At 31.4% G+C, this 11,681-nt stretch overlaps 1 protein-coding gene across 3 annotated transcripts; it reads left to right on the top strand.

The window, feature by feature from the left end:
• The first annotated feature begins 476 nt into the window (after positions 1–476).
• LOC142617405 (putative E3 ubiquitin-protein ligase BAH1-like 1) lies at positions 477–6,638 on the top strand. 3 transcript variants are annotated; one of them, XR_012840972.1, is made up of 6 exons: positions 477–887; positions 4,452–4,696; positions 4,928–5,182; positions 5,521–5,591; positions 5,928–5,986; positions 6,236–6,316. XR_012840972.1 is itself a non-coding variant. In XM_075790268.1 (6 exons), the coding sequence occupies exons 1-6, from the start codon at positions 716–718 to the stop codon at positions 6,360–6,362; spliced, it is 993 nt and encodes a 330-aa protein (XP_075646383.1). In that variant the 5' UTR covers positions 477–715; the 3' UTR covers positions 6,363–6,638. The 3 variants fall into 3 exon arrangements, 2 of the variants coding, with proteins under 2 accessions (XP_075646383.1, XP_075646382.1); XM_075790268.1 differs by having other exon boundaries at positions 5,457–5,591; positions 6,236–6,638; XM_075790267.1 differs by having other exon boundaries at positions 5,454–5,591; positions 6,236–6,638.
• The last annotated feature ends 5,043 nt before the right edge of the window (positions 6,639–11,681 follow it).

Here is an 11,681-nt window from a genome sequence, read left to right as displayed (position 1 = left end):
TCCCTTTTAAAGTTTATCAAAATGACATTCTCTTCAAATGTATGTATAAATTATATAATACTCTCTCATTGTCAGGTTTCTATAAATATGACAAATAAGTTTATACCTGATTTTCCTTACAAAATATTCTATATATATATATATATATATATATATATATATATATTTTAATTACTACTATTATATATAAACTGAAGGGGGAAGTTTTATGTTTCCACAAACTCCGTTTTGTTATTACCCAAAATAACAAAAATGAATAATGAATTAAGATGAACTCAAGTTGAAACAATTTAATTTACAAAATCAAAGATTTGAGACTTAATTTAAACATAATTTAAACTCTGTAATTTGTTAGAAGGGGACGATTTTCTCCATAATCGATTTGACTTATATTCTCGCAGTTAACTTCCCGAGTTGTCCTTATTACAAATAGGTCTTTAATTATCACAATCTTTAACAACAGTCCAAATAGTTTACATCGCAGAGAGGATAAATAGAAGCTGAGAGATTGACACATTCAGATAAAAAAACAAAAGCCTCAGCATCGCGCAAAAAATTAAAGAAAACCTAAGCTTTTTTATCACATAACTTATCAAAGTCAATCTTTATATAGTTATATACAACTAAGCTTTTTTTCCTTCGTGAGTCACAAGAAACTTTTTTGAGAAAAACTAGAGAAGGATTTGAAGTTTTTCATTTTCTGTTTTGGGTCAGGATGAAGTTCTGCAAGAAATACAGGCAGTACATGCAGGGCAAAGAGGAAACGCTCCCTGTACTTGGCTTCAAGAAGCTGAAAAAGATCACGAAGAAGTGCAGAAGAGACTTTCGGTGTAAGAAAAACATTGATGGGTTCCATAACAGCCAAACCTGCCCGGATCATTGCCCAGGTAAATCTAAGAAAGAATTACAAATGATTGTTGATATATTATTTGTTTGATTTATTCTTTTCTCTTTGGTTACATCTTAGCTATGTGGCTCGTAATGAATCTACAGTAATCTGAATCTAGACTTACTAGAAATACTTTTATAAGTAGTATTAGATAACTCTATAAGTAAGACTAACTAGAAATACTTTCTTTGTATTCTAAGTAGTATTAGATACAATAAACTTAAATTAAAAAGAGATAATAGACTTGTGCCTTGACTAGGATTGGCCCTTGATATCTCTAACATCTTCTTCAAGGGTAATTCTCACAAGCTCCGGAAGCAATACTCCCTCCTTTCACAAGAACGGTGGGCCCCACACATAGAGTCTGCCCCACATATAGAGTTTGCCCTCATGCGAGATGAGGGAGCATTGCTCCTGGAGCACTTAAGTTTTTTCCCTTCCTCAAATTCAAGTTACTCGAGAATAAAGTTGGAAGATAAGTTGAGTTTAGAAAGAAAGTGAGATATTGAAAGAAATCATGACTAAATTGGATGTGGAGTTGACAAAGATGTGCAAGATAATGGGGACTTGAACTCTTCATGAAAATAATGTAGATATATGACTAGAAAGAAAGCCAATAAATACTATTAATTAGAAGAATGATTCAAGTAACATAGCCTAAAAATGATAAAGAGGCATGACTAGAAAGAAAGTTGATAGTGGAGACTACTGATCAGCATGGCCCATGGGACTTTAGCCAAGATGGTTGAGCATATGTGGCTAGAAAGAAAGTCAATAAAGGTTATTCATTAGGAGAAATGGTTTGAGTAATGTGGTCTTTAAAGATGATAGAGACACATGACCAAAAAGAAAACTGATAAAGGAGGCTATCAATAATCAATATGATTCATGATCATCGGTCATGATGGTTGAGGACACATGATATAAAAGAAGGCTAATGACTAGGTGTAGAAGAAAGATGCACATGCCCAATAAACGTAATTGAAATTGCCAAGATCTTCTTGTCATAAAATACCATATGTGAGAAAGACACATGAGAATGTTAGGATGTTGTCTATAACATGGAATAGATTAGAATGGGCCTACAAAGTGGCTGGCACAATGTTAAGAGAGAACCTTAACGTCGTCCACTACACAGAGTAGATAAGGATGAACCTACATAATGATTGGCAATAGCGATAAAAAGAGGGACATTGATCTAGCGATTAAAGATATGGATTATTAATAAACACCACGCAATCTTGGCTTTGATAACGTATTAGAAAAGATAGTACATAATTTTGATACCATGTTAGAAAAGACAAGACATAACTTTAATATATGACAAATTGTATGAGAAGTATATGAAAAAGAAATAAAAGAAGTTAAGAGTTAGAGCGAAGAGAATTAACTAGGCCTTACAAGTGTACATTAACTTGGGAAAGCCCATTATTTTTACATCATCACAATTAAGTTATGTGATTTACAATGAACTGATTGGTATTTATAATAGACTAAATCTTAGACTAACGATATATAGTTGAACTACAAATAAGATTAAGCCATGATATCTCTAAGATTGCCCATTACACTTATTTTCCCTTAAAGAAATAATTCATTTCATGCAATGGAGAATTATCTTTGTAGAGTATTTTTTTTACTATACTCTGATGGGTAATGACATGATTGTTAGTTGTACAACACATCTGCAATAAATACCTGAATCCTTGAGACACACCTGGGATTAGTTAGATGCCCTTACAGCCCAAAGAAAAAATTGTAAACAATACACATCCTATCCATGAACAAGAATGAAGTAGTTGTTAACTGAAATATAAGATGGTTTTAGTGAATTAAGCAATAACTTAAATATTAAATCTATATATTACTAAAAACTGAAAGCGTAACGTTTAATACTGCTGCGCTCACGTTGAGCCACGTCAGTGTCTACGTCATTATTTTTTTCTTTCCATTTTCTTATAATTATTTTAATATTTTTTTATTTCATATTTATACTGCTCTAACCTTCTCCCTCCCATACCTTTTCATCTCCCCACTACTTCTCCAACCTTTCTCCTTCCCTCACTTTCTCATCTTCCCACTACCCTCTACATTAATATCATTCTTCATCTTTCCTTTCATCTTCCTCTATTTTTGTCTCTTCTTATTCACACTCTCTTACTATAAATTTATCACTATCTACTTCATTCTATGCATATTTCCCTTACAAAAAAAAAAAAAAAAGGTTCTCTCTCTCTCTCTCTCTCTCTCTCTCTCTCTCTCTCACACACACACACACACACACACACACATACTCAATTTTTTGGTGGATTTATATTTTTTATTTTTCTTGCATATTCGCTTTAGGTTGATAATTTTTTATATTCTTTAATCTACTTTAGGTTAATGCGATCCAGTTTTTTTTTTTAATAGTTTTTTTTCTCTCTCTTTGATTGTTAAATGTTATCCTATTGCGTTCTAAAGGATTAAATATAAAAATATAATATTATCGTACTACACAGCATGATTTGGATAATTTAATTTGATAGTTATTGTAATTTGATAGCATGATTTTTATAGTGCTCAATTTAGATGTTAAACTATGAGACTTTAATCATTTTTGTTTATTTTTAATTCCTTTGTGGTGGACAAAGTACTCTTAATAATTGTATTAGAAGTACTCTATAATGCCATTTATTTAGAGAAAAGCAAATGTTGGCTAAAAAATAATTATTGGATGAGAGACAAATTTTATCTTTTGCAATTTTACTTTAATTATTATTATTATTATTTTATAAAAATGCATATATAAAAATTTAATTCTTAGATTTTGCTAATAATTGTTTATTTGATAATATGTTTTGGATGGCCGAAATTACAATTTCTACAAAGAAAATAACTTTAGTATATTATAAATAACAAATTGTTTTCCTAATTGGTCCAATTAATCATAGCTAAGTTTTATTAATTTTTTTAGTTACTTTTCTCAATGTTTTGGATTGTAGGCAAAAAAAATAAGTTTGAGAAAGTTTGTTTAAAACTAAAAGAATAATTTTCAAATTTTATATTCTTTTTAATGATTCACAAAATGTTATAAATAAATTTTATTAAAAAATAAATATTTTTGTTAACTTGCCTTTTGAATTTTTGAGAAAATTGTTTTTTTTTTCATTTTAGTATGAGAAAAATTATTGAATTTATGATTTATGATTGTTCCTATATTACATTTATGATTATTTTTATAATAAATACAAATATAATTACAAAATACATTACTTTATTAAATTATTTTAAATTGTATAAAAAAATTTAATAAAATTACCATAAAAATAATTATCATGCTTAATGAGCAAGTTCGCGGCTAGTGAAAATAAAAACCAAGTCACCATGGAGTCTCCCATTTTTAAAGTCATATTTTCTTCTTTTCTAAGTTATATTATTGAAAGGATACCAAATGCAAAGCAATGATACTATAGTATATAATGTTGACAGAAACATAGTTACCTTTATTTACAAGATCTTATGTACAAAAGGTATATAAGGCGAAAGAACTTAGTGTTTCTATGGTTTTGTTGGAGACTAGTGTGCGATGGAACCATCTTCCCTTCTCTTCTCAAGGACATGTCCTCAGTAGTAGGTTCCTTCAATGAGCAAGCACAGAAATTGCTTGAGCTACATCTTGCTTCTGGCTTTCAAAAGTACTTCCTTTGGTTAAGAGGCAACCGACAGAGCGACCATACTGCCTTAATTCAGAAAGGGAAAGACCTTGTTTCTTATGCATTGATAAACGCCATTGCAATTCGAAAAATACTGAAGAAATATGATAAGGTCTGTCCATGGCCTGCTTTTGAGTTTTGCCTTCTTCTTTTTTTTTCTTTTTTTTGCTAACTAATTAGGGAGAATGAGAAGAGTAGATGAAGATATTATAAATGTAAATTTTGACAATAAAGATTATGAGCCAAACGCCAATACATACTATTTGGAAACTTTAGCAAAGTGAAACACATTCTGGCTGTGGTTGATTTTCATTGTATAATTTGAACTTCATGTTGATCACAGATTCATGACTCTAAGCAAGGACAGACCTTCAAGTCCCAGGCCCAAAGTATGCGTATTGAAATTCTTCAGAGTCCCTGGCTCTGTGAGCTTATGGCTTTCCTCATCAACTCAAGGGATAGCAAGGTCAAGTCAGAGAAGGCACCAGCATTTGAAGGCTGCAACCTCATATTTAATGACGGCAAACCATCACTCACTTGTGAAATCTTTGAATCTATCATCAAACTTGATATTGACTTGACCTGTTCTATATGCTTGGTAAGTTCCCATTTATGGAAGTCGTGTTTCCTTATCAGTGCCAAGAATCAACTCTCGCCTATAGTATTATGAAGCATATTTGATCAATATAAATACATAAAGCATTTAGTTCTGTGCTTTAGGATTACATCATAACACCAATAGCATCTTCTTCCCTATCTCATGAACATCCACGATCACTAAAAGTAGAATTTATGGAGAAGAAAAGGCTCACTTATCAAGATGCCCAAGTGAAACCACTAATCAGTTTATTTTATTTTATTTCCAAAAGGAGACAGTCTTTGATCCAGTTTCCCTCACTTGTGGCCATATATTCTGCTACATGTGTGCTTGCTCAGCTGCGTCAGTGACTATCATAGATGGACTCAAGGCGGCAGAGGCAAAAGGAAAATGCCCTCTATGCCGAGAGGTATATTAATTTCTTTATCACCCATTGTTCCTGCACTTAACAAAAGGATGGGGTGGGATTGTGGAGGTACTAATTAAATTCAAATCATACCAATCAAATTTTTTGTATGATTATTCAATAAGCTTTACATTATTAGCAAAAAGGGAAAGAAAATCTTTAGGTTATATGGGCTTAGTCCCATATTTCAGATTAGGGAGTTGGTTGAATTTCTGAGCTATCCTCAAATTTTTGGGTGGGTTTGAGGCTTAAGTTTAATGGGGCCATGATTTGATGAGTTGTAATGCGCCTCTGCAATTGGAAATATTGACTCTATGAATTCTTTTGTGTTGATTTTAGGTGGGAGTCTTTGATGGTGCTGTACACTTGGATGAGCTCAATATTCTTTTAAGCCAAAGGTATATTTTTCTCAAGTTATATCCTTTTGTTTGAGAAAACTTAGCTTCATATCATTCTAAGTTCTATATTCCTATCTATTTTACCATACAAGGTTGGGTGGTAGTGAGGGTGTAAATTGAAAACATAGAAATCAAAAAATTAATAAAAAATTAGAAACAATAAAAAAGATGAATAAATATATGTTGCTCTTTTCTTCTTTTTTTGGCCCCTTTAAAGTTCCTTATTCCTATCAATGCCTATTTAAACAGTTGCCATGAATACTGGGAGCAGAGACATCAGAGAGAAAGAGTAGAGAGAATTCAACAAGCAAAGCAGTACTGGGAGAACCAATGTCTAGCATTTAGTGCACGTAACCAGGCAACATCCTCATCATAGAAAGCTGGTATTAGATAAATAAGTGGATGTTTTCATGTATCCAAGAAGAAAAATTTGCATGTTTTTTATTTTTTATTTTTTGCCAGAATGGTGAAAGTCTGCCGAAGTAGGCTTTGAATCTGAGCTCATTGGCAACATATCTTTGATTTCAGTTTATAAATTTTATGTTCCCTGTAGATGCCTTGATTTTGTGCAAATTATGCATACTGTTTTTCATGTATATTGTTACATTGTGTTCTAAATTATTGGAAAATGTCTTTGATGGTGTTGCTTGACATATACAAATTTGATAAGGATTTCTCTATTGAATATAGTAACCAAAGGAAGAAGGGTTAGTGTATTCGACTACACATCATTTTGTCAAATTCGTTGGTGGACACAATGAATATAAGCATCTCAAGAATTCGCTCTCCAAAATTGTCAATATATGTGATTTTGATGGATTATAACATGCATAGCAAGGTAAGAAAAAAAATTCATTTTTATTTCTACATTTATTCCAACTTTCTCCATGTAATCATGTACTAATAATCTAAATCTATATAATATCTAAAAGCTAAAACCTATCCACATTCGGTCCATTTCAGTCCATTTCGGTCCTTCAGTCTACTTTGGTCCTTTTTGATCTTCTTTTTTTTTTTTTGGGAAAGAAATTCAACATTAAAGTAATCAAGAAGCTGGTAAATCAGTTTGGCTATGATATGTTGCTCTTCAATCCATGATACTCCTCAAATTTACAAAAATATGAAATAAATTTAAAGCCTAAACCATTATGGGTCCAAATAACTTTTTGTCTGATTTAAGGACTTAAATAACAGTTTAAAGTCGGTATAGTGTTTGGATATGATTCTTATAGTTCAACAGGTGATCTTGATATGTATTATTACTTACAAACTAATTGTAGTTCTGTTTTAAAAGTTCATGAATTCAGGATTGCTGGATTGGTTACCTTGTGGTGTGTACTAGGTCTAGTTCAAGTCTTCTAGGAGCAGATAAATTCCACCAGACTGTACAAGACATGGCCAATTTGAACTTCCATTAATTTTTTTTTTTATTTTTATTTTAAACTGCTTGTATGAGATTGATTTCTTTCACCCCAATTTGCTGGATTAAGGGGCTTTAAGGAAAGAAAAAATATCCATTTTTGCATAGTAGTTAGAATGTGTTTGGATTCAACTGAAAAGGGGGCTGCGTTTTGCGTTTTGCGTTTCAAGCTTTTTTTTTTTTTTTTTCCAGCCGCAGATGTTGACCAAGTCTTCCGTAAACAGTGCATCCGTGCACTGTTCATGGACCCACAAATTTCACTTTTCAGCCACTTTTTCATTAAAAATGGGTCCCGCGGTACTATTCACACATTTTAAAATTATTTTGCTACAGTATTTTCAGTTTTCAATTTTCAGCAATAAGTTCTATCCAAACAGACCCTTAATGTGACATAAAAAATCATTTTTATTATTTCATTTGACACATCAGTTTTTTCCATTAAAGGGATAATAGCAACGACCAAATTGACATAACATTAAAAAAGTTAGGAACCAAATTGAGCTATCGTGTAACGGACAAGAACCTTTGTAATCTACACCCAAAAAAAAAAAAAACATGTAGTTTGTTGTCGTTGCAACTTACAACAAATATATGCATTTTAAAATCAATGAGACAAAAAAAGAGAGGGAGCAAATCTTGAACTCACCTTAAAATAATACATTGTAAAAATCTTTAAATTAATTAAATTTTTTTTTTTTTTAAATCTTAAGATTCAACCCAAGGCATTGAACACACAAAAAAGAAAAAAAAAAAAAGCTATTATTGATGTACTATCACTTAAACCCAAATATTAAATCTTACTAAAAGTGTATAAATAATGAAAGCTTCTCAAAGCATGAAAAGAATGTAAAACAAATAGCATATAGAACTTCTAAAGAACTTCAAGCAAGCAGTTCACTTAAACAGAGGATAATCCTTTGTATGAAAGCGTGTAAGCTAGTATTTAACTTTGTATCAAAATTTGACATGAACAGAATAATCCTTCAAAACAAATTTGCAAAAAGATTGTGCATCATTGAAGATCATCTAATGAACTTCAATGACGCATGCCATTTACAAGTTAAACAAGACATTCGGCCAGGAATTACCTTGTTTTTAGTTTTCATTTTAAACAAAAAAAGTTCAAATGTTGGTCTCAAAAGCACTAAAATTATATTTACTAAATGCATTTTTTATGAGTTAAAGCTACATTAGTCACATAATTATCAAGTAAATTATATGAGCAATTATATAATTATGAAGTTAGTTTCACACTTTCACTTCTTTAGCCAAGCTAAGATTAAAGGTAGAGTTCTTAAAGACTACTTTGTTTCTATGCTTAACTGCATAAATTGGGCTTATGCCTAGAATTTTATTAGAGAAGCCCAATGAGCCAAGTTCAGAGAATAGAAAAACTTACCTACAATGTTCTTCGGCAGAACTATAATTGTTTTGCTGCAAGTAAGCCCAAGCCAAGTTCCCAAGTATTCTTCATTGATAAGAGTATCAAAGAGATGTAAGCGCCTTGGAATATATAACAAGTATGAAAGCAGAAAAAGAAAAGATGTAACATCCACCTTGAAATTTCCTGTTTGACAGATATTTGAACCTTCTTCCCTTGAGATCTAGCTATCTTTGCCCTCCTTCCATTGAAAGCTATACCTACTTCAATATGCTTCAGCTTGAGCTGAAACATTTCAATCTCTTCTTCAACCCTTCCAGATCTCTGTAAAATATAAGAAATGCTTACACACAAATACATGCATGTAATATCCATAAATGTTCAACGGAAAAACAATACACGAATTAATTAGCCTCATAGCAACTAGTTGATACCAAGACATGTAACCAAAATCCTTCAACATAAATAGGAGTTTAGAAGCAAATACATTATTGTGCATGACATGCTTTCTAGTCTCATAAAACTCCCAGCATCCTACTGGGCTTATACAAAACTAATTTGATGCATACTAAATTAAATTTTTACCATTATCCCAAATATCGAAGGCAATGAAATGCTTACAAATAAAACAAAATTCTTCCAGAGTCATTAGTGGAGAACACACAACAACGGCATGCTAAAAACCAAAACTTTTTTCTATATCTTTAGATCACCCATTTAGTTCAAGTATGTTTTTCATGTTGTAAAAGTTAAATTTCAATTTGATAATTGTGTTGGTGCATAGCAGGTTGTTTTACAATTAAAGGCCATCAATGAATTCCATCAACTTCCTCAATTGGCAAATATGTATAAATGAAAATACTTATACAATATTATGAAAAAGGGTTGCACTATCATTAGGGCACAAAATAGTGCTGGCAAATTTAATCCTATGGAAGGCCTCAAGATCATGCATCACCATTATCTAAATTAAAATTTAAATCTCAAAACTCCATTGGTGATTAATAGATAGGTTTGAAGTTAACACCGTCATAGTATTGGTCTACTTTCATTCACTTCGGTCAATTTTGGCCTAATTCGATATACTTTGGTCCACTTCAGTTTAATTGGGTCCATTTGGGGTACTTTGATCAATTTAGCCCAATTAAATATATTCGGTCAATTTTAGTCCAATTTGGTCAATTTGTTCTACTTTGGTCCAATTCGTCCAATTGAGTCAATTTTAGTCCAATTTGGTCAATTTTAGTCCACGTTGATCCATTCGGTCCAATTGAGTCCACATTGGTTCATTTTGTTTATATTGGTCCATTCGGTCTATTTAGTCAATTTCAAATTATTTCGGTCCAATTTAGTGTATCTACATAAGAATGGCTAAATATGAACTTGAGTTGAGAGTAGTATTAATTATTTGAGTCATATCAATTGTAATTATATGATAATTTTTTGTTATCATAATAATCTCCTTAAGAGAATGAGATTTTGAATAATAACTTTAAAACTTAAAAGTTTTAATTGTACGAAAGAAATTAAAAAAATATAAAACATAATAAAAATATTTAGAAGAATATGACTATTTCATAAAAAAATAATATCAATCAAAAACATAAAAGATGATAAAATTATATATTTGTAAAAATGGAATGATGAAAATTAATTTTGAAATTGTTTAAGAGGGGGAAGGACTATCAAAACTTGCTTAATTACATTACATGTGTGTCAAATCTAATTTCTCATTTTTTCACTACAAGATAATAATTTTCATTTTTAATAATTTGAGGTTGCTAGATTTTTAATGACAAAAATGCCTAAGGATGTGATGATTTGAGTTTTTTTTTTATGAAATAATTTTGTATATAATTCGCATCCCTCCCTTAGGTAATTTTGTGACTAAAAAATGCATCAATAAAAAAGAAAAAAAAAAAAGAAAATCACCTTTTAGAAAAAAGAAGAAGGTAAAAGTTGGATTTGGGATAAAAAAAAAGAAAAGAAAAGAAAAGAAAAAGAAATCAACTTATTGGGCGTGTGTCAAAAAAAAACTTATTGGGCGTGTGGCAGTTTTGTAAAATACACTGCATAATTTTGTATATAAATGGCATCACACATCCCAACGGCTCTCTCATTCTCTCTCCCAAATCCCCAAATTTGAAATCCCAGACTTCTCTCTCTCTCCCCAAATCCCAGTGTTCTCTCTCTTTTTCTCTCTCTCCCCAAAGGGTTAGGGTTTCATCAGATTTCTCCATATCTATAGCATGTCTGTGTTTTGGAGAAAATCTGATACCCTCTCTTCTCTCTTCTTGGAAATTCAAGAAAAGGGTTTGAAGATTTTCTCGAGAAAGTGACTGCGGGAATAACAACAACAATATTTTTCCGGTGAGGGGTTTTCCATGCCGCCGCTGGCACGGAAGCCGAGGCCGATGATGCCTATGTCAGAGAGGAAGACTAATGAGTTTTTTTGTGCTTTCATATGGTTTAGAGTGATGGGTTTTTTTGTGCTTTCATACGGTTTAGATTGATGGGTTTTTTGTGCTTTCATATGCTTTAGATCAACGGGTTTTTTTTTTGTGCTTTCATATGCTTTAGATCAACGGGTTTTTTTTTGTGCTTTCATACGGTTTAGACTAATGGGTTTTTTGTGCTTTCATATGGTTTAGACTAATGGTTTTTTTTTTTTGGATTCTGATTTGTTTGAATTGAATTTCAAGTACTTGTTGATTTGGTTCTTGTTTGTAATGAAAAATTTCTTTTTGGATTTTCTTTGGTCTCTTGCCTTTTGGAATTTCCTGGTTCTTGAATGTTATTGATTTTTATTAACTAGACTCTTAAACTTTGTATAAATTTTTATAAACTGGGGTTGGTTTATTTGTTTCTCTCTCTCTCTCTCTCTCTCTCTCTCT

This window comes from Castanea sativa, chromosome 11 (assembly GCF_040712315.1).
Source record: "Castanea sativa cultivar Marrone di Chiusa Pesio chromosome 11, ASM4071231v1".
In the NCBI taxonomy this organism is placed as follows: Eukaryota; Viridiplantae; Streptophyta; class Magnoliopsida; order Fagales; family Fagaceae; genus Castanea; species Castanea sativa.
This window is presented reverse-complemented; position numbering and strand designations above follow the sequence as displayed.